Raw genomic sequence first — 24371 nt, forward strand, 5'->3', positions numbered from 1 at the left:
AGATGGCTATCACTCTCATGACTAAAAGTATAGACAAATGTTTTCTTGATGTTGCAAATCAGTTGAATCCCATCCAAAATTTCCAATTGTCTGTCAACTGGTCTGGAGCTCCTTCTGATTTACACTGTTACACAGGGATAAATGGTCCTGGAACACATAAATGTATTACAGCGTTAAATGTCAGGATACTGTACTGTTTCAATAGGAGCTGATAGTGGGACTTGCAAAGGTCTAAACATGTTAGAGCTTACCTGCATTTTACGGGCCTGAATGCTGTGCATCTTTACATGAGCAGAGGAAACTAAGAACAAGTCAGAACTGACTGCCATAAAAATATTTGAATATTGAAAAGAAAAAAAAAGCAGAATCTCTTTTCTCTTTATATTTAAATATCACAATTTACCTTCTTTTGTCTTCTGTAGTCCAGGCAAAGCCAGCAAGTACGTGGTACCTACCTTGATCAGAAAAATTCCTGTAATATAGCTGGATATGTGTGGCTTTTTTGACTTTAACCTATGGAAACTGTCCCTTAACAATTTCTAGTTTTGTGTAAAGCTATAGTGTCTTTATCACTATGTCTTCCATTACTTTCATTTAACATATTGTCTTGTAACTGCTATTTAAAAGTCCATTTGCCATAACCAATTTCATCAGTACAGGAGTCAACTTATTCTGTGCTTCCCATATCACAAGTCTCAACAAAAAAAATTACTACAGAAGCTTTTTAAAAATCACCGTTAACAATTAGTCAGGTGGAATTAATACTCCTGATGAATTAAAGAGAAAAAAGAAAGACATCATCACTTTTTCTTCATAATAATTTATTATTTTAGTATAACTGCATCTAGAAGTGTTCTCAGTTAAAAAGAACCGGAGACCATCCATACCTTAACAAATCACTCAGCCTGTTTGTCAACTTTCTATATCTTCATGCCTTCAGCATGCAAGGTAAACTGCAAAAGTAGAAAAAATATATATATTCCGTTTAGTTCCCAAATACTGTCACGCTCCAAAAAAAGCCCAGATGTGGGAAAAATATCACTCTTTACTGATGTAACTTTTAATTCACACCTCATAAAATTGTTTCCCATTTGAAATTCCCTATTATGTCTTCATCTCAGTGTTTCCCAGCATATATCTTTACTTGAAATCACAGCTCCTTGGAGTTCAATTATTCATCTAAGTAGCAGAAGGGCTGAGGCATAATGCCCTTTTTTCAGGGGCTACTCACATTTTGAACATTTTCCACTTTATAGCCCAGTTTTATGTCTTTCTTCTTGCTCAAAGAGAACCTGATGTACAGTTTTTTAGCTGTGGGAAACATCACTTGGAAACAAGGCCATAGCTGTCTATTGATTCGTCCACTCTAGAATGTATCGTGGCCCCTACTTACATGAATTTGGCATAGCTGCTACTATGCTATAAGATTTTGTGGATTTTTTTTCAATTCCTTTTAAGCAGGTACAACTTTTTTTATAAATTATGTAGTGTAAGACCTGATTTTAAAACAAAGTTTCTTCATCTTTTCTATTTTCAGCAACCTAACATAAATTCTCTTTTTTTTTGTGTTAATTCTGAAAGGACAGCAGTAAGGGGAAAAAAAAAAGAGTTGCATTGCTTACCAATAAGTGCTAGTTCTCTAATTTTCCACAGCTAGATATAACATAGTCATATGGAATAGGATGTGTTTGAGGCTTTGGGAATTCAGCTCAAGTACGTCTGACTCAACAACATAGAAGTCAACTGATGGTTGCTGAGTTTGCTCTGTTCTCTCCTTTCAAATAACACAAATGGAAAGCAGATAGAAATTACATTTTAGAAATTGAGGGGAGCCCCTATTAACTGGCTTCTTCCTCAAGATACATGCATAACTCTCAGTAACATTAACAGTAGCTGTATGTGTGGAGCCATGTGCAGTATTACTGAACTTCGCTATTTTGTGGCAGATCCTGCAGTGGATAATCTGTCAGTAACTATGCATTTGGCTTTTTTCCAAAATAACAGCATGAAGCGACAGAAAATGAGTGTTTATTCCTGAAAAATATACATGCAATCCTTCTTAGTTAAATTAAATTTAAAAAAAAAAGACATACAAAACGTAACTTAGAAACATTATGGCAATTTTATTATGCTGTTTCTTTTATCCAGAGCATGAAGCAGTCAGACATGAAAAAGATGTTCCACCTACAAAACCGGGTAGGCACTCCTGCACTTTATGCATTCATTACTTTTACAACTGTTATTTCAAGAAATCTCAAAATACAATTGCATATGACAAACGTAAAAATCATGGCCCTTTCATCTATTTTCCTGTATAGAATGCCCTTGACCTGTCATACCATAGCTAAGGTAGCACAGTATGTATTTACAATGCCTGTTGTTGTTTTCTGGAAAAATACATATCAAAGGTCAAATTTCTGCTTCTGTAATTCCACCGATGTCAAAGAAGCTATGCCAGCAAAGACTTCAAACCATTTTCTGAAAGTGCTTGCTTTGAATAGCTTCATTTTGCTAATCATTTGTGGGTATCTGCCATTTACTTGGACTTCACAGCCTTCCTGTATGAGCCAGCTTCTCAGGACCAGCAACAGTTTAATTTTCCTCCATAGCAGGTATTATATGATATTCTATTCAAATCGTGACCTGGCACTATCCATCATCTGTGATAAATATCTCTGCATATCGTAACTCCTATGCAGCCTCACTTGTACAAGATGGACCAAAATTCCTGCTGGTATAGGAAGCAGCACCGTTCAGTTGCACTGCGAAGCCATCAACATGGGTTTAAAAAATGTCTTCTCCATGCTTCTCAGTGCAAAGAAATAAGCGAAGAATTAAAATTCTTATTGTTAGTATTATTCATTCTTAACTCTAGCACAGCAACTATCATGTGTAGATGAGAACATTCCTACTATTATTATCCATCATTAGATTGCTGTTAATTACTGTGAGATTACTAAAAATTATGTTTTGATATGCAGTAAATACATAGAAGAAGTAAGGTCATTCTCCACCAAAACACTATTATGCTGCACCTGACTGTTCTCACCCTTTTTCTTTCCTCTTTTTACTTTCCAGTCAAACTGAAAAGCACTGCAAGTATGTGTCATGTCTTGTTTCCTACGGGATATAAACCTTCTTTTCAGATGCATGTTGTCTCAATTTCCATTTTTGCAATTATGTCATATTAGATGATGCTATTTTCCTGCTTATACTACAGATACTCTTGTACTCAGTCTGCTTAGTAACAGCTGAACACACCAAAACTAAGTACATTTATAATTTAATATTGTGAAGCTGTAACACTCAAACTCTGTTTGCAATTTTTACTTTTTATAAAAGTAAAGTAAATAATGCTAGTAACATAATTGATGTTCTGGTGATTTTAAATAAGTGTAGACACATAATTTATCTTTATGCAAATATATTGTTTATTAAAAATAACAAAATGGCATGTAGCATAACTGAATTAGACAACCTTTTCGTTACTTCTTTTACCATTTGGAAATGACTTATTTCATGAATTCACTGAGCACGTTCTTGGCCTTTTTTCAATACGCTTTTCTTTTCTACTTTAATAAAAACTAAATTAAATTAAAGAAGACCAAGGAATATTCCCAATTTAGATCAGCTTTCAGGAGGATTCAAGGGGAATCTCTTGCATAACAAAGACTTCCACTGAAGTAATTGAGTAATGTCCTTGTTAAGGTCAGTAAGACTACCGAATAGATAAAGACTGGGATTTATGCTTATTGTGGCAAGTCATTGCACGTCACTTACTGCAAATCATGATCAAACAACAACCAGAAGGTCAGTGTTTACACTGTATGCCTTGAATTGTGAAAATATTGAAGTATGGACCTTCACAATTATTTGTAGCCTCTCTAGAACAGGTTCGTTTTCTTTTTTCATACTGTGCCTGGCACATCAAGACCAGACCAGGTGTTATTCTGATGCAAAGTATCTATAAAGAGTACCCAAAACCAAGGCTAAGCTCGATAAGACACAGCCCTCTTCCTTCTCCAGGTCAGAAGCTGACAACAAAGAAAGGCAAGCTGATGCCATTAAGCTTCCTAAATTAGTCTCTTATGTTAGGTGCTTGAAGTTAGACAAGATGAATACTCACTCTTAAACGCCTGTCAGAAGACACATTGGTATTCTGAACCCCAGCTACAAAGGGAAGGGGGAACAAGAAGCATCTGAAATGTGCCAACACTGAAGGATCTCCTGCAATTCTGAATTGCAGTGTTCAGTTTTCAAGTCATCATTGCAAAATTATTACTTCCTGTGAAGCTATTGGTGGGTTTATTTGCATTTTTGCCAGTACTTTAAGTAAAATTTCCTCTATTTGATTCCATTTTTCAGATTTGTTCAGTCTTATGTTCACTGAATCTGTTCACTGACATTTTATGTCTTCTGTACTGATTTATCTGAGAGACCCACTGATGGCACTGTCTTCTATTAGAGAACCATCAGAGATTTAAGTGACTAATTCCTCATGCTTTCTGCAATAAGGATCATTTTAACTCAAAATCACTGTCTACAGTGCTTTTTTTTTTTTATCAAGAGCTATATTACCTGCCATATTGTGAATATAAGGAACAGCCAAGATATTTTCCCTTGACCTTTGCAGAGGGATATTTGTACCACATTCTTGAGCTTATATCCTGCTGCTTGAAATCATTATAAAGGTTAACAGGACCTGCAGAAAAAGAAAGGAAAAAAAAAAAAAGAAAATCAAAAACACTAACAGGTAAATTTATGGTCATATACAAAAGTAATTCTGTTTACACTGCCTATTTTGAGCTAATAATCCTTGAATATATCTAGTACAAGATTTTAAGCACCAGAGATGTCTATTTTAAATTACTTTTTTCCACTCAAAGAAGAACGTTTAGTTGGATCACTGCCTTCGTTATTTCTAGAGCTCTGTATAGCTTTGCTTCATGTATTTCTCAGCTAGGTATACAGTATGCTTGCCATAATATGAGCATAGCTATCATGTAATTTAGCATGAGATGTAGCCATGGACACAAAATACTTACTGATTTTGGAGTTCAGGTCTGGTAGGAATGTAAAATAAATCCATACACATTTCCTGGGCCAAATTTATTCACACATTATACCCTGTGAAGTCTTACTGTAAAAGTGAATGGGGTTTAAATCAGTAGAGAGATTGTATCATTCAATGAATGACAGGTTATAAACAGGAATACAAGGTTGAGTTTGAAAAGTCCCCAGATTAACAATAAATACATTTTCAGAGTCCCCTGCTAAGTGAATTACCATGCAATCATAAAAGTAATTAGGAAACTACCTTATTTTTCACACTTTCTGGTTTAGCATGCAGGAAGGTCTTTGCCAGCAATTGATCCTATATCAAATTTGAATGTGTAATGAAATTCAGAATTTACTTCCTGCATACTAGCTAAAGACTCTCAAATTGTGAGAGGTTACCTCAAACAAGAACAAAACCAGTGGCTTCTTTTACTCATGCGAGAAGTAATACCAAACCTTGTTTTGCAATCAAGAGGAAGAACTGCTTTCCTAGATTTGGTGCCTCAGAAAAATCTTTTTTTTTTCCTTGTGAAAATGAGAAGGGATGTTAATCCATGGGTCACGATGCAGTAATGTATCAGCTTTCAGCAACTATGAGCATAAGCATAAGCAGAAATGTAAATATTAAAGGACTTAAGCATGCTAACATTTACTAGCAACAAAACTGGCCTTTGCTGAATGCTTGTGGTGCCTAGATATTGAGCACTGACATTTATGAGTCTCCTTATGAACGAAAACCTGAATGAAAGTTTCCTGGGATGTGTTAGTGAAAACCATGCTTAATTGCTCAGTCTTCCTGTTGAAAAAGCATTGACTGAAACATTTTCACCTTGGTGTGAGGTGTAGAACCTCATGTTCATCTGAAGCCAAAACTCGGCATGAAGAAAACACAGAGATAATTCAATCAAATGAGACCTTGAAATATTTTGTGAGCATATTCCTATTTTATCCAGCTCTAGGTTCAAAGAATAAAAGTTTTTCTTGGCTATTGAGGTTATTCTCTTTCCTTCAAATGGGCTTCTAAAATAAAACTGAGACCAATGAACTAGCGATGTGCGAAAAATTCTTGGATTCCAAATCACAATTTAATTCATTCCTTTGATTTAAAAAGAGTAATAATGTTTCATACCAGGGAATTTCTATCCCATTGCATTGATCACTTTTCATTAATTATTATGGGTATTATAATAGCACAGGAATATATGCTTCTTTTGTGCTAGGTGCTGTGCAAAGATGTAGTCCAAATTTTTCCAGCTCTCAAGAGGTTTTACTCTTAAAAGGCAAGGCAAACTGGTAACGCAGGAGAAAGAGTTATGCAGGGGTGAATGCCAGCTATTCAAGGTCAGTGTCAGTCTTTGGCTGGGATGGTGGATGAAAAGAAAAGAAAGGTAACAATTAAACTGTATACATTTTTTAGAAAATACCATAGTCAGCTATAACCTTGAATGCACATTTAAAAATAACTCTAAATATTTCGTGCCAGAAAGCTTTGATTGGCACGCTGTTTGCATTTGCAGGAACCATTGCATGCTGGATTACAGCACTTCAAAGAGTGGGACTCGTAGCTTTCAGTGTGAAATTCTGTGTACACGCCCATTGTTAAGGCACATTTCTTTGAAAAATTAATACCCTGCAGAAAAGTTGCAGATGAAAGACATCTATTTAAATGGTTCCTTGCCTTGAAAAAACATGGTACTGAACCTCATATTCTTTTTCTTCCCCCTTCCCCTTCATTTCTGATTATTTTCTGGGAGAGCCAACAGGTGAAATCCCAACAGCGGGTAAATACTACGTTTGTCTGTTATGTCTTATTGTCTTATGGAAAGAATTAATGAGCGTATCAGTGTTGATGAATACATATTGTTCATCAACAATGAACAATGCTGATGTAAAGCAGCAACAGTGAACTGACAGCATTGCAGCTATGCAGTTCCCTACCAAAAACTGCTCTGATCAGCTGATATGTGTTATTTTCACTGTTCATCTTCTGCAGCAGGTTTTGGTGAGCTAGGCACAGGTGATCAGCACTGAACAAGCCAGTGTTAATCAGATAACACATGCACCAGAAGGCATTGAACGAAGTGTTATCACAACTGGTTGGGCGATATGAAGTGAAAATGAACAATTCAAAGGCAGCCTGCCAGTTTTCTGCTGTAGTCAAGAGGGAATACTGAAATGGGCTCAGATGTCTGAAGCGATACACCTTACTTAATTTTAATCTGCTTTGTTGAATGTAGTCACAGACCAAACGTCTGTGTTTGCGGGTTGGGGAAAAGGATGCTGGAAAAAAAAAAGCACATGTTCTACGTGTATGTACAATTAGAGAAAATAAACTAAATAAAATAAATCAGAATCTTCTACTGCAGGACTTCTGGGTGCTCACGTTTGTTGGTTCTAAAAGTCCATTTAGGTCTATATACTGGGGTTGGGGGTTTTTTTTGTTTGTTTATTTGTTTCATATGATTGAGATTGCTCCTGGGAAAGAGTGTAAAAACGAGGCAATAGGCAGAGGGATCCTTCCCTGATGCATTTTGGGAACCAATAATTAGAAATTCTGACAGTAGTTAGGGAATTACAGAATTCTAGTGCCTGAAGCCTTTAGCAGGAGTTTCCAAACTACTCTGCAATTTCCAATGACTCTTCAGACAGCTGAGACCTGCTACTGCCACTAACGGTACCAGCCACTGTTGTAATATTAGATGCATTGTATACATGCCATGAGACACATTTACCACAGTTATTATTCCAGGGAAATTACTAAGGCAATTCATTTTGTGCAATGTACTTACGGCAAGAGCCCCATATTTCTGCTACCTGTCACTTAATATTGTTTCCTTGCAAATTTTTCTAGCCTTGAAAAAAACAAAGACAGCTAAAGAAAGAGAAGGTAGGAATTTACTCTGTGTGTGCCTATATATGTAGAAGATCAAAATAAAAATAGTATGAGATTACAATTTTGCATATATTGCTATTTGAAACAAACCCCTTAAAGATGTGTGTTAATTTTCAAAGGACTATATTTGAAAACTCTAGGTAATGATCTATTTACTATTCAATTTGCCAACCTTGAACTGTGTTATTTTTTCCTTGCTAGAAAAAACAATTGAGAAGAAACATCTGAAAGATGAAAAAAGCAAAGGTAATAAAGGGATGAAAATCTCTGCCAACAGCAATGAAAATGCAAACGTTATTTTTTTTCATGGGATTGGAAAATGGAGCTTTGTTAGTCTTTCTGTGTATGTGCAAGTAAGCCAGACTGATGAAATTGTGCATAAATCCCCAGTAATACAACGTCTGGTGGCCCCTTTGCACGTGAGTGTCAAGGATTAGATAGGCACATCCAATCTGGCCACAGCAGTGCCCTGCCTCTGACCCTCCCTGGCTGGGGCAGCATTAGCCTGGCTGCAGGGTCCTCCAGCACTGTATCCGCAGAAGAGGGGATTAGTAATCCCCATTTAGTCTGCTGTTAAACTCCCAACGAGGTATTGCAAAGCTCATCTCCATAGCCTGTGTGATGCTTTAGATCACCAGCTTCCTATTGTAACATAACTACATTGATAACAAGAAGCACCTTTTACACGTAAGAGGTACTTCATGGTCACTTATATTCTGATTTACCTGTTGGACACAGCACTGCCTTGATTGTTTCCCTACAGTAATATGCAGACAGGGAAAAGTTTTCTGCTATACCTCTGAATGTAATTAATAGTAACATGTTACACTAATTTATTAAGTTAGGTGTCTAAGACATAAATGTCTTCTCTTCATTGGTAAAAGAGAGTGACTTGCATATAAACACTATATTGAAGTCCTGCAACCTCAAAGGATACCAGTTAGTTGGGCTGGTGAAAGTTTCCTAAACTAGTATCTAGAAGGAGTTTGCTTCTATGGTCTTACTACATAAAATTTATACGTTTAAATAGTTTACTAGAAAAGTCACGTTTAAAATAAATCTGGTTTATAGAGATTCCAATTTGTGAGTTAATTCCAGGAGACTAGCATGGTGCTTATTGAAATTTATTTAAATATTTTAGCCTGAAACTGAAGATTAATTTATCATCTACGTTTTGTTCTTTAGGAGTCCCGCCGGTAAAAGAAGCTCCACGACATCACAACCTGACAACAGGTACGCAATTTCCTTTTACTGTAAAGGAACTTCCTTTTCCTTTCCAAAATTTTCCTTTTTGTTTTTCAAGTTTTGGTTGGGGGTTTTGTTTGTTTGGATTTGGTTGGGGTTTTTTTGTAAAGGAGATCACACTTGCAATCTTTTCACACCTCTCATTCAAGTCTAGGGGACAAGATGTGAGGCAAGTCTAGGCAACAAGAAGTAAATCAAACCCATGAATATTGTTCCTGTGGAGAATGATTTGCTCAAATGGTATTGCTTTACCACCTTCCTAAACTTTTAAACATAAATTCAGCTAATTACTTTATAAACTAAGTGGGCTGTAATTAATTTGGCAGTGCACTGTTTATGCTCCTCATAGAAAATCTGTTCCATAACAAAACCACATAAGGAGAAACGTGTTCAATTTATTTTCTCTGACATTAATAAACATTGTCTCCCATAAAAGTGTGCCCACCACCCCAACCCACCCTGAAAAAAAGGTGAATAAGGTGGGGCATCTTAGGAGGAATTGTCCCTGCATTGTGTTATCAGTTAGCTCCATGTTTTTCATAGCTTACAGCAAAAATAAAAATATATTCCAGATTCTTGTCTAGTATAAGTTAATTCCCATGACTTAAGTGAAACTGCACTGATTCGTGACAGACAAGGATCAAAAACTTTAATCTCACTTATGAGGTGCAACTGGTTTACACAGAAAACATGAACTAAATATTAATATGGATTGTCCAGTGCAATTTTTTTATCTTAAACTACTGAGGAGAAAATTTTACTGTTAATCATCCAGACTGTCTTGTTGTATATGATTTTTTTACCTTTTTTACTATAAGTAGAATGCTTTAGAGTCCTATATACACGATATAAAATGTGTAATATATGTGTAGTTATATAAATCTATGTATTTAGAAATATGTATTTTTCCATAGGTATAGGTATAAACTTACAATATTTGAAGAATAATAAAAAAGGTAGCTAAATATAAAAGTACAGAACAATCTGACACCAAGGAAGAAAAAATTCAAAATAAATGCTAAGATCAAGCATCCACATGTTAGCATGTTTATTCGTATGAAAATATTTGCACGGGGAGCTCACACGATCTTGTTGTATAAGGGCAACGACATTTACATATAAGAATAGCTTAGCTTTTTTTTTTAATCTCTTTTTTTTTTAATCAGGAACACAAAGTTATAGAGTCAGTTATAGACTTTAATTCCTTTTAGTGATTTTGTTGTTAACTGAGAGATGCAGAAGGTAGAATCTATGCTAGCAAAAAGTTATTATTAGTTTATTAATATAGAATTCATATAGATCAAGTAGTGCTAATCATAATAATCATAATAAGTAACCAGTAAGTTAAAGCACATAGTTTGCCAGGAGAGAAAAGAATTTCCTTACAGAGCAAAATTCCAAATTCAGTGTAAAACAGGAATGCACTAAACTTGTTTGTCAGTGGACTTTCTCCTGCACATCACACTCTGGCAAAGTTTACATCATTCAAAAACTGTGTTACTGTGGCTTTCATTTACAGTAATTGTTATGATTCGTCAACTTAATTCTACATTGTAATTGTGCAATTATTCATGACTGGATGTTTCCCAGATCATAAGCAGCTCTGTGCAAACAGTTCTTCATAACTGGCTTTGCAAACAGAGCTTACTATGTAAATAGTTTCAAACTATTCTTTGTCCACTAAAAAGAATAAGTTAGTTTTCAGGCAATGGATGAGAGGTTTACAGAAGAACATCAAAGTGATTTCTCTTTATGAATGTTGTTCTTTGGTATTTGCTCAAATTGAGAATTTAAAAGTTGAGACCAAATCCTAGGTGATGTACGCTTGAGTTGGAACTTGATAGCTTTTGCCTATTCTGTTTGCAGATGAAGCCAGAGCATTTTCACCACTGCATTGAATACTAATACTTTTCGCTGATAAATGGAAGTATAGAAGGATTTATACATTCTGAGATAATCTAAAAATTTAAATAGTAAATCTTTCAGCTTTCAAAAACTGAATAGAGTAGATTCCCGTGTTCTTAGATTTTGATCAGTTCTTCAGCCTTTCCCTGATATTAAAAAGCAATCAGATGAGGAAAAATAAGCAATTTAAAAAGCTGTATAAATCTTTAATTTTAGAATGCTCCACATTTAAACAGAATTTTAAACAGTACTGTACCTTTCATAAACAATGGTGATATGTGCAGTAGACATTAAATGTCACTCCCCTGTATGCTGCAAGCAATTAGAATTCTTTCCCCTTCTTTCTCCTGTCCTAAATGTCAAAATTGACACTTGGACTCAGACTGAAACTTACCTACACAAAAAACCGGGAATTCTTGGAACTCCATTTTTTTCCCTCTACCTTATAACGAATGTATTTGCAAGCTCACAGAAGCAGAGTTTTTGACTCCTGGTGTAAAGTTTGAGGAGTGTACGAATTCAACTCCGTGGTGAGGACTATCTACCATACCCTGAATGAACAGTTGGATGCTTTTATATAAGTCCTAGTTTGTTTCAAGGCTTGTACCAGAGTATGAAAATCTAGATTAATCAAAAGGTGATTATGTTTATTGCAATTACCTTGCAACTGTCCTCATGGCTGAAAACTCAGGGAAGCAACATGTATTGCGTTTGCCATACAGTGAGCTGAAGAGGTTGATGGTTTTAGTGTGCTGCTATCTAAGGCCACAGATGTGCAAATGTGACAGAAATAGAGAGAGGCTGTGATGGAAGAGAATGAAAAGGGAAAAATAATGAGATTGATACTAATCCTGTATAAATTTCCTTGTTAAATTAGAGAAACGTGTGGATTATTCTCACGGTTAAGAGAAATCAAACTAGTTATGCTATCTTCCATGTTAATAGATGTGTTGTAAATAGACTTATGTAATTCATGCATCTACCCTTGTACATTATGAGAGCTTTAAAGCTTTCTTGCACATGAGAGTTTCTATACTTACTGCCTATTCAAAGAAGTTGTAACTCTGGGAAAACTAAGATCATTATTAAGCAGAGTTGGAACACCGTTTATATGAACATATTATGCTAGCGCTTTTATGAAACAAAGCATTTCTCAGCTAAATTTTTCCTCTGCTTCTGCAGTGATAGAGAGCAATACAGTTTCTCAGATGTTTTCTAGCATAAAGAGGAATCATTTCATCATATTATCAACAAAAGGTATTCAATGGAACATAGTGATCACCACATGAAGACCTCCATTACTCAAGTGGATGAATTCATTACATGTCTGTATTACCACGTGGTGATTGGTGTATTACTGTAAAGTTGTTTTATTGCTTTGCAATTTCTGTCTTCCTGTAACATATTTTCCAATGCAAAGGCGATTTCCAAATCTGCAAAAGCAGAAAGTTCTATTTAATGTGAGATTTGATAAGAGAGACATTTGAGACACTATCAAGGATGTTCCTCAGTGCTGGGGGAACATAAACTTGTTAGCAGTGCAATATGTAAGATTTTTTCCTTGCATCGTTATTTTGAAAGAGAATGAGACCACTTTCCTTTATTTTTTCCTTGGTTCTGAAGCATTTGAAGACTTTGGAGGAAAATATGATCTTTTTTCTTTATTCTGAAATTATAGTTTTTGTCAATTTCATCAAGTACAAACATATTGGTCCTGTTCTATAAAACAGAAGCATTGAACTACTTTAAAAATAGTGCACAATATTCAAAAGAGAAGGTAAGAAAGAGCTTCATCAGTGCAGGACAGGTAGCTCTCATCTGTAGATAGGTGATGAACTGCAGATACTCTATTTTCTATTCTCCTTGCTGCCCGGAGAGTCTGTGTATCCCAGATGGCTGACGGTTCTGGTATTCTGTCAGCAGTTTCTTCCAGAACTTCAGCTGCATAAACTCATACTCCTGAAGCTTGCTCTTTGAATGCAACTAGATCAAAGAAGCTGAAGAATAACGTTGCGGAGAAAAGATATTATGTCTTTTCACAAAAATAGAAATATAGATCAAGGAAGGGGCCATTAACTGTAACAGTTGTGTCTCTGAAAGTAATAATGAAAACAGTAGTAGAGATTAATCTTTTTTTTTTTTCTCACCAGAATTCAGCAATAAATCACTCATATTAATTTCGTATTTTCTGAACATAAAGAAGTGTGCCGTTGGCTGGAAAATAATAGAAGGAGCTGGCACTCTGAGAAGTTCTGTGCTCATTCATTTACAAAACCTGTGTCTATGCGGGATATTCTCATTCAGTAAGATTTTCCAGGGTGCTCATCACTCTGCGGTAGAAGCGCTCAGCATGAGAGCAGGATGAGCTGCGCGTTATGGCTGTTTGCAAGAGGGTCCGTGTAGAACAGCCTCCATTCCGTGGGTACCCATGAATGTCTCAACATTTCATGTTTGTTACAATTGTGAGGACCAAGGTTGCATATGCAGGCTTTCCAACAACTAACTCGGTGTTAGTCATTCCACTATTCTGAAGTTGACTTTTAAAGAAATACTTGGAGACTAATTCTCAGCAGGCTTGTCTAAGTGGAGACATGGAGGAATACTGTGCATTAACAAGAGGTGTATGCTTAAAGAGCTCAGTTAAACAGTGCTAAATGCTTGAGTGTCACTTATTAAGAACTAAGGTGACCCTGTTTTAATTAATTTTAACCTATTTTGAAATTGGATTGATGAAAATTTCACTAAGGCTGTTTTAATTCTAAATGAGTGCCCACGTAACAATTTTATATGACCTAATTAATCCATTTTTAAAGTTAACTTGAATTAATCTTCCTGATGGTTCCTAGATAGAAAAGCCATAGAAGGGAGAAAGATCAGCCATATTGTGTAGCTAGGTAAAATGAAAGCTTTATGGTCTGGTCTGATCCTGAATAAATCTCTCTGGAAAAATTCTTACAGATTGCAATAAGTTTTGAAACTCAAAATCTGTAAATACACAACACAAATGAGAAAAATACATGAGGTTTTATGTTAATTATAAGCTTATAGAGGGCCTCTCAGCATAGTGACATTGTAATCTAAATTACGAATTACAGACATTCTATTTAAATCCCAAAGGGTAAGTTTTATCTTTTGAAACAAAGAACTTCATGGGGAGAATCTAGAAGCTCTTTGGGTTCCTGCTGTGTCTTCTACAGAGGGGCATCTATCCCTGGCTTTAAACTAATCTCCTTTTTTACCTTTGGCTGTATTTGGTAATTCCATTACCTTACCATGAGTTTATTTGTTGTCAAGATTTTTTTACACATAGGAATTACTGAGATTGATTCTCAATCAGCTTTGCATTATGACGAGAGTTACTTGGACTCAGTTTAAAGACCACCTCCCCAATAAGCAATCATAAGTTTTCACAGTTACCACCAAAGTGACAAAAGTAGGGTTGATTCAGTTCAATTTTTATGTACCATCTAAATATTACCTACATGTTAAGAGCACTTGAATTTTACTAGCTCAGTCTTCAAGACTGAGAACATTTTCTTATTATTATGCAAACTTCAGCTGTGCCACAACCATGAAAACACTTTACAGACCCCACTGATAGACTCTCATTTAAAAGGTGTAAGAGAGAAATCCTAAAGATTAACAAGCAGAGAGAGCCCTTGACAATCAACAGTGAAAACCACTCTTACGAATATAAGGTCAGACCCAAAACATTATTTTTGAAGATTTTAGTGTCCCAAACAGTCTGTTGAATATGTTCCATAAAGCTTAAGGTTTCTACATCCGTAAGGCACCTTCTCATGCAAGCACAGATTTTTTTGGCCCATATATTCCTGTTTTTGAAACAGGGAAAAGTGCCGGCCTAGTGCACAGTTCCTACAAAAACTTCATTAGGATCCAGAAACTTGATTAACAATTCCTGTCTGACAGACATGCTTTGAGTACAACTAACCCAGCAGCAACATCAGGCCCTTGACAAAATGCACCTATAATTACTTTGCTTTCAAAATGGTGGTGACAGTGATATTTCCTCTATACCTGTGTAATCATTGTGCACTCTCCAAGGGATTTAGCTGACACTCTTTCAGAGCCTTCTTCACCTGGAGAGACTCAACTTTATACCTTCTGCTTCCCAGGAGGGCACTAGGGCTACTGAGTTACAGAATAATACGGGTGGAACACCAGCTGCCTGTTCCTCTTGAATTTGCATAATTCCAGACCCATTAATACAAGAGCCATTGGTACTGGAGATTAATAGACAAGATTTCTCGATTTGATACAAAGGTCTGTTTCTGCTTCGAAACCCCTTTACATAAAATACTTCAAAACGGCTACTGGGAAAAATTTAGAAATAATTCTTGACTAATTCTTATACTATCAGGCACCTCTGGTAGTGGAGGGATATTTCCTGTTGTCATCGGAGAGCTGGTTTGTGAACATGACTTCAAACGTAGGTGCTGTCATTCAACCTAAATCTCCTTCAAGGTGTCCAAAGTCCACTCTAAGTCTTGGTCCACAAACATTATTCAGTCTCTCACATTATACTTGATAATGTCCCCTCTGAGCTTGGAATGGTTGTTTACATCAAAAGGGAACAAGCAAAATTCTACCAGGGAATACACTAAAGGAAACCTCAGAGTCCAGAGAGAGATCCCAGAAATAGAAGGATCTTTGGCAAAAAAATGAGTTAGAGGATCAGCAAAAGTTGAAAACAGACAAGATAATCAAAATTTGGTGTTTTTTACAATTAATTAATGAATTAATTATTTCTCATGTTAAGTCTAAAAATGATTTTCCTAGTAAATTATTAGAGAAACACTTATTTTTCTGTAAACACAGGGATAAATTAGTCTAACTAAACAACATATAAGGGTCGCAGCCTATAGAAAAGAAGACTATGAAAAAAAATATGTTTAGCATGCTGGTTTAGATGCAGTAATAAGAGTCTGTTTTGCCTATCTTTGCAAAATGAATCCAATTAGTAATGGTATTTACTCCTGTTGGACAATGATTTCATTCCCTTTCTCTTAACTGGGTCAAAACATTTTGCTAAAATTAAACTAAGTGGCTCTCAGCATTTATAAATGTACACTAAATTTGTGCCAAGTCAAATGAAAAAAAAAGGAAAAAAAAATCTCAGTATAAGGCTCTGAATGATTTTGCCACAAATGAAACATCAATATCTAGTATCTTAATGTTTCTCATTGTTAAGTTGGTTTTGCCCTTTAATTTGACTGTTGTATCTTCTTAAATCACACTGAAAAAAAAGAGAAGAAAAGTAAATATTATGTATTTCCATGACATATTTCGTGGAAGGAAAGGTCGGTACAAAATGTAATTCTTCACGAGTTTTCCAAGTCAGAGATTATTTATCTCAGTTTCAGATAAATGGCCATTTCTTCAAATCCCTCTTGAACTTTAGGAAAGTAATTCCTCTAATGCCATATTCCTTGTCTTCTAATGGGCACATTGCTTAGAGGACAGAACAACTGTCTTACTTGTTTATCAACATAGATTTCACTTTTAAACATTTATCAACAGAAAAACAGGCAGCCTGATGTTGGAGTGAGTTCATGTTTCCAGGTTGCCATCAGTATAGTCAAATCCAGTGGACATATGGTAATTATGTGATGCAATTCCTTATTAGTGAGACCAGAACTGGCAGCAGATGCTCTGAAATGCTTTAAAGAAGCCAGCCTACTGAGCTCCTACAGTTTCTTTCTGTTTTAACTTGTTCCTACAACTGTGCAAATTCGGAGCGGGGAAGACATTCTAATTTAGCTTCATCTTTTATTGTAAGTAGCACACAGGCACGGATCCAATCCTCCTAATCATAGACACTTAAATAAGGGCATCTTTGCACAAGTTCTATGGTCAGTGAGAGAGCAACTTCTCCAATGGGTTACTCATTCCTTGGAAATTTGAGTTGCCTCCTAGCATTACTTCATGCGGCAAGAGATAAATCCAGAAGGTTGCTCCTCCAGTGTCTGATGTTAAGCAGGATGAATTTAGGCATATCAGGGTTTGTCAGTAGCATAGTTCAAGTCTTTTCCTCGAGTTTTTATTGTCATAAAGAAGTGCTGCTGCTCCTAACATAAAAATTCTCACTAGGGAAGATAAATATGTACACATAATGCTACATGCATCCAAAAAAACCCACCCTTTATTTAATAAAGATTTCAGTTTGAATAACCAAAATGAAGAAAGCGCTTGTATCATTCAAACATCAGCTTCGCTTTCATTAGTTGTTTAACTGCCTTATCATTCACTGTTTCTCTCCTCTCCCTTTCCTTCCCCTTCCTTCCTTTTCCCTCCTATCTCCATCCCATGCCTTCACAGCTGAATAAATATTTGGTATTAACTTCCATTTATTTGGTATCCATCCTTGTTAACATAATAAGATCCCTGATTGTTTTTACCTTCTTCTTTGGTTTTATATGTTTTAAATGTGTTCGTATGTAAGTTTTAAACCAATCTTTTAATGACTGGTAGTTCATTAGAAACAATGATTTTAATGCAATATATTGTAATTACATTAGTTGAACATGCTGGCCATAAGAATGAGTCGACAGAGACCATGCCACGTCAACATGCCTAAGGTACATGATCAACACACAGTGCATCCTACCAAGATACTCTTATTGTTTATTGAGCAATAGCAATAAAATCCAATTCTATATTGCTGTCCACCAAATACCACTGTAGTCTCATGTAATTATCATTGCAGACTGTGAATAAATCCAACAGACTATAATAGTCTTTGGATCAGGTCTGCATTAATTTTTTGGTCCCTCTTAAATATCGTTCTTTCATTCATTCGCTCCAATGTTTCACTAAGAAAACATATCATGCCAGCTTCGAAAGCTCAATGCTAGCAAAATTGTAAAGCCTGTGTGCTCTGATCATTGCTATGCTTTGTTGGAAGTGTCTGTATTACCACATATGTGTCGTACTGTTACATCTTGCATGGTTCTACTGTCTAACAAAAAGAAATTTTTAATGAATTTTGGGGGAATATCACACTTTGGAGATATTCACACATTTACGTGAGAGTTACGTGGTTTGTGTGCGGTGACCATAACATGGAATATAACACTTTTTCTCTAAACATACAGCTTATTTATCCACTAAGCCTTCTTACTAGACAATGCAAGAGCCAGTTAGCAAAATACAGATTTTTTTGTTCCCTTAAATGATTGTTAGGATTGTCATCTATAGATGACAATATAGATGACAATATAGGATAGATTGTCATCTATCGCATTCAAGTGGAAAGACAGAAATATTAAATTTCACCTTTTATTCCGGAAATCGGTTTTGTTAGAATAAAGATCTCATTCATTGAGCTTTGTTGTTATGTTTCAAAAAGAGCACTGACTTTGATAAGTAATAAATCACAACCGGTTTTAATCAGTTCTCATCTTGGGATCTTATACGTGTTTTTACCCTGGTGATTTTTTCCCCCTTCTAATGACATTAAATATGACCAGAGTGACCTCCTGGCACTATTGATCCGATACATTTACAATACGTTTTATACCAAGAAAGCATTATTAAAGACATGTACTACTGACTTTGTACTGATACTATTTTTGTGACTCTGATTTAAACACCAATGAAGGCTAGTTTCTTTTGTGTATTTAGCAAATTTCCTGAGTTAGTTGGGACTACAGACACTCTTAAGAAATAGAGCAATCTTCTGGGTGTTATTTGCTCATTGTTGAGCACGATTTTTGAAAGGATGTGTATTTACTCTTTTAAAATATAACTATTTTACCTTCTCCAGACCTTGCAGTTCCACGGTGCTTGAAAAGGAGCTGTGAAGGAGAACGTGCAATCTGAGTTCTCATGCCTGTAGTAACAATGTTGTTGCTAGTATTTAACTCTGCTACTCAAACAGCTTTGGTACTTGTTTATTAAATAACTTATTATCTGGCAGTTCCCCTGCTAAAATGGATGTGAAAACTGGGATGGTGTTTGCAAAGATGAGCAATTATTGCATTATATCACAGACACTTTGAAAGTAGCTTTAAGGGATGTTTTCTGACCATTCTTCTTTTTCTTTCCTTATTCAAGACAGGAAATAAGATGTGAAAGTAGTATCCTCATGGGACAATTTCTTTTTTCCCTTTACTGTCTACACATTGTCTATACAATGCTAGAAAAATGTCATTTTAAGGGGATGTTTTAGCTATATAGAATGGATTTAAAGTGGTACTGATATTACTTGCACGTGTGCAATGGACATTTCTCCTCTTCTTTTCCTCCCTCCTCTTTCCCATTAAGCATTTTACTTCCTGAGAATGGCAGTAGTGTGACTGTACAGCATGCTCAATAATAAGAAAGGAGCTGAAAAGATTTATCCAAAAAAGATAAATCTAATTAACCGTGTTGTTTTGAATAGCCAGTATCTAAACATGAACCATATCATGAATTTAAGAAAACACAGGCCCTCAGCATCCACCTTTGCTATTCAGTGAAATGGGACTTAATTAAATGTCAGTTACACAGTGCATCTAAGCACAAAGACTTAGATACTTGGATTTGAAAATGTGAAGGCAAAACGTGATATTTAGCAAGGGTTCCACGCTACAACTCTTCCCCATCCACCCCTGTGCTTTCTCCTGTCAGTTTGTCATAGTGTAAATTTACTGAATAGTGAAGGGAAAGAGCCCATATTATTTGATAGGGAAAGAAGCAGAGCAAGGAAGAAAATACCTGCTTTTCTTCTTCACCCTTCTGTAAGCATAAAAAGTTCAGCTCCCTAGTCATTGGAACAAGTTTTCTTTGTTCTTGCGTGGTTGAGTTTTGATTGCTGAACCAAAACACAGCATGTGCATTCCTGAGAAGCCATCAGAAAGAAATGAGAAAAATTGTTAATACTTTCCTCCTACTTATAATTGCTTACCAATTAGTTGTTTCTAATGCTATGATTGCCTGAATTTTTGTGCTTTGTTGAATTGTTGAATTTTATTAGGAAAGCCTCTAAGTGAAGAAATTTTATTCAAACTAGAAAACATCGTTAATAAAAATTGTTTCCTCACATATTCTCTGTAATTTTTCCCTAATAACCAAACTTTTGTTGCTAAAAGCTCTTACTTTTTAATGAATATTTTATTTGGTGGCTTGCCTTAAAAACAGCTATCTGAGCTTTGTAGAAATGGGACTTTAACCAGTATGACAAGTAAACAGGAACACATTTACATTCTTAGAATTAGTAAATTTTATTCCTCTCTGAATTTTCTACCCCCTTTCCTTATAAGATTAATTTTAAAGAAGACTGTAGTGAAAAAAATGCATTTATTTATTTATTTATTTATTTGTATGACCATAATTCCTTGCACAAAACTCCCATTGAGTAGGCACTTGAATGGTAGTTTGGCACTTTGAATTAGTCTTTTCCAAAATGACACTAAGTCATATTAACTCAGGAGAAGCTTTCATGAAAATTATCACAAGGTCCCTGGACATCCTTGGATTTAAACATGTTCCCAACTAGACTGCATGGAGCTAAAGGGGGAAATGAAAAGTGCTTTTCCTTTTTAGCCCCTGAATTACCAGTTCCCCAACCAGACATTGCTTAAGTGTAGCTAGAGCCTATCATCCTTTGGAAATTGTGGATCAAGGCATTGGAAGCCAAGCTCTTTTCCAGTGTCCCAGAACCTTGAATTTTAAGGTCCATCACGCCTGTAAGGATGGAGTGCCCTCATATTCATCAGTTTTCTTGAAGAACTAAATCAGCTAGATGAGCATAGAAACAATTCCAAAATAGACTGCTTAGAGTGTAGGGATCTATTAAGGCATAAATATGCAGGATGAAAATGAACAAGTCAGTGCTTACCTAGCACTGAGTTTTATAGTCTCTTCCACTAGAGGGTTCATTTAATTAGCTGACAGATGCTTAATAGTCTCTGTCCTGGTGACTGAGCTTCTCATGAAAATCTTTCTCTGTCCAGATTTGTCACAGACCCCTGGTAGAGGACCCCTTGATTCCCTTTGGAAAGGAAAGCATGGAAGGTTCTTCTGGTTATCTATTCAGATTTAAAACTCTTCTCTTTCCCAGCAATTCCTTAACCCTTCTCTCAGCTGCAAGAGATTTTGGATCTTATTATAACTTCCTCAGTGTCTGCTTTCTCATGCTTTGGAAATGTAAATGGCTGAGTGTGAACCTCTCTGCTCAGACAGTAAATAAAGACTGTTAAACCAGTATAAGCCACCATAAGGCAAAAAACTGTAACCACCTGCTAAGCAATATTCAAACCTGAGGGTGAGGCTTTCTCGTACATTGATTCTAATGTTCTATACAGATTCACAGAAATTGATGATTTATGCTACATACAGATGGATTTAACTCCTCACTGCCTCTGTCAGGGACGAGACACAGAGTAATCAGTCTGTTTGGGTTGATAAAGGACTTGTGGATGTCACCATAATAGTATCTGTAGGGGATATGACAGTTATGGATACTTTGAAAGTTAGATCTCATTCTGGGATGTGTTTGAACTTCAGTGTGCCTGTCTGCTGGTTCTCAGCCAAGTCAATTCTGCTGGTATTTTTGCCTTATATGAATATATGGAAATTGAACATCATCTAAAATCACTGTTTTACTGTTCCAGCAATCTTACGGCTTTGGGATTCTCTTTGCTCTCTAGTGTCTCGTCCCTTATTGGGACTTGTGTCATCTAGTTGCCTTTTACCTATTACCTGTTACCTTTTTCATTCAGTACTCTTAATGAGAACAATTAACAACAAATAGTATGTCATTTGCATTCTAGCTCATTTTAAAAAATCATAAATCATTTAAAAGATTTCTCTCTTTTCGTGAGAGAAAAAAATGCCTATATCTTTCACAAAGTGAAAGACAAAGAAGCAAATACTCCCTCCTCCAGCCTTTCAGAAATGAACTTGTCTTAGATATCAGATGTCCTTATATAACAGCTTTGGTTATAATTTGTTCAAAAAACATTTCTGCAATTTTCCAGTATTGACTTTTTTTTTGTTTCCTTAGTAGTACTTATAAGGGAAATTTAACTAATATACTAATTCTCATAAACTGCATTCTAAACAGAAGCATGAGGCCAGGTATAACCCTTTTTTTTTGTCTCAGCTAAGCTGACAAAAGTGTTAAGCCACATATTTTGCTCTTACTGTTCATCTTTTTTTGGTAACATTTGCCCTGAAGATATGAGACAATACATGCAAAGTGAGAACCCACTTCAGATTAAAAGACACGTTCTGTATTCACAGTGAATGTGGGAATTGCGAAGGCACAATGGGATGCATTTGTAGTCTTATTTGCATGCCAAAATTCCAATTGTTCTCCTGGCTATGGCTTGTATCGTAACACTGTTGCAGATTCTGATACAGACACAGTTCTAGGGGTTGGTGTTTTTTGAATGAAGTTTTTATCTGTGTATTTTGCAGCTGAGGTTTGCATGATAAAGCAGCCTAAGAAGGGCAACATGAAAGGGAAATAGTGAAAAAACACATAGCAAAAAGTGTCATTCTGAAACCATTTCCTCCTGCATAGACTTACTAAATGGGCAGCTAACTTTGTTTTACTTAACAAGTTAGAATATGTTAAAGACAGACCATTCAGTTTACAGAAAGTGTAAATCTCATCATCAATAAAGAAGACAGATAATAAATAAATAAATAATAAAACAGACATTTACAATATGTCTGTTTCAAAGCTCTGGTTGCTTGATTAGATAAAACATAAGAGCGAGTGCACATTCAAAAGGAGAGCGAGTGCACTCTCAGCAAGTTTACAGATGAGACAAAGCTGTGTGGTGTGGTGGATATGCCTGAGCAATGGGATGCCATCCAGAAGGACCTGGACAAGCTCAAGAAGTGGGCCCACGTGAGCATCATGAGGTTCAACAACACCAAGCGCACGGTCCTGCACCTGAGCTGGGGCAACTCCTGGTGTCAATACAGGCTGGGGGATGAAGGGATTGAGAGCAGCCCTGAGGAGAAGAACATGGGGGTACTGGTGGATGAAAACCTGGACATGAGCCAATAGTGCATGCCCACATCCAAGAAGACCAACCATGTCTTGGTCTGCATCAAAAGAAGCGTGGCCAGCAGGTCAAGGGAGGTGATTCTGCCCATCTACTCCACTCTCGTGAGACCCCACCTGGAGTACTGTGGCTGGCTCTGGACCCCTCAGCACAGGAAAGAAATGGACCTGTTGGAGCAGGTCCAGAGGAGGGCTGAAATACCTGTCCTATGAGGACAGACTGAGAGTGTTGGGGTTGTCCAGCCTAGAGAAGAGAAGGCTCTGGAAACACCTTATTGCGGCCTTCCAGTACTTAAAGGGGGCCTTACAGGAAAGATGGGGATAGAATTTTTAGCAGGGCCTGTTGAGATAGGACAGGGGGTAATGCCTTTAAACTAAAAGAGGGAAGATTTAAACTAGATATAATGAAGAAATATTTTACAACTAGGGTGGTGAAACACTGGAACAGCTTTCCCAGGGAGGTGGTAGATGCCCCATCCCTGGGAATATTCAAGGCCAGGTTGGACGGGGCTCTGAGCAACCTGCTCTAGTTGAAGATGTCCCTGCTCATTGCAGGGGGGTTGGACTAGATGACCTTTAAAGGTCTCTTCCAAGCCAAACTATTCTATGATTCTATGATATTAGCCAAACAACAGAGCTCACTTCACAACACTACAGGTATCTCAGAAATAATACAATCAAGGGTAATCTTTAGCACTACACATTCCAAATACACATAAATTTTAGACAGGTTTTTTTTCAAACAATTATTTTCTGTGCTGGTTTTTCAAATTCAGTATTACAGTCCACCATAATTAGTTTGTGGCTGTTGGCCAAGTTGCAAAAATCTGAAAGTTTGCCCTTTCCCTTTTCCCTCCATGAATTTAGTGGCTTTTAACAATAGACTGTAAGTTCCAAGTGAAATGTTTGCAGTGGTCAGTACTACTGGTGATTTTAGAATGATTATCAGATAACAACTCTGGAAAACGCTGTGGTGTCAGGCATGCTATAATTACATGACATAAGCATCTTTAAAAGGCTTGTAAGTATGTAGATATATAAGCTAGTATGTATCAGGACTTTGTGAATGTATGTAACAAAAAAGATATTTTCTTTGCATTCTGATTGCATGTAAAATACAGGGGAGTTTAATCATTTTTATTATCCTTAGGTAAACTATTAATTGGTATTTATTGGGGGTAGCAAGTGCACAATGCCCTACTTGCCTTCTTCAAAAAGAAGAGGGTTATTGACATTTTATTTTAATTT

At 36.2% G+C, this 24371-nt stretch overlaps 1 protein-coding gene across 1 annotated transcript in view; it reads left to right on the plus strand.

Annotated features, from left to right (window-relative positions):
* Positions 1–24371, plus strand: part of TRDN (triadin) — a 229340-nt gene that overhangs the window by 200627 nt on the left and 4342 nt on the right. Inside the window, exons 32-38 of the mRNA XM_063329689.1 lie at positions 423–440; positions 2149–2196; positions 3079–3099; positions 6813–6839; positions 7910–7945; positions 8153–8197; positions 9137–9184. Coding sequence (XP_063185759.1) covers positions 423–440; positions 2149–2196; positions 3079–3099; positions 6813–6839; positions 7910–7945; positions 8153–8197; positions 9137–9184 — 243 coding nt within the window. The remainder of the gene's footprint in view (positions 1–422; positions 441–2148; positions 2197–3078; positions 3100–6812; positions 6840–7909; positions 7946–8152; positions 8198–9136; positions 9185–24371) is intronic.

This window comes from Chroicocephalus ridibundus, chromosome 3, assembly GCF_963924245.1.
Source record: "Chroicocephalus ridibundus chromosome 3, bChrRid1.1, whole genome shotgun sequence".
Classification (NCBI taxonomy): domain Eukaryota; kingdom Metazoa; phylum Chordata; class Aves; order Charadriiformes; family Laridae; genus Chroicocephalus; species Chroicocephalus ridibundus.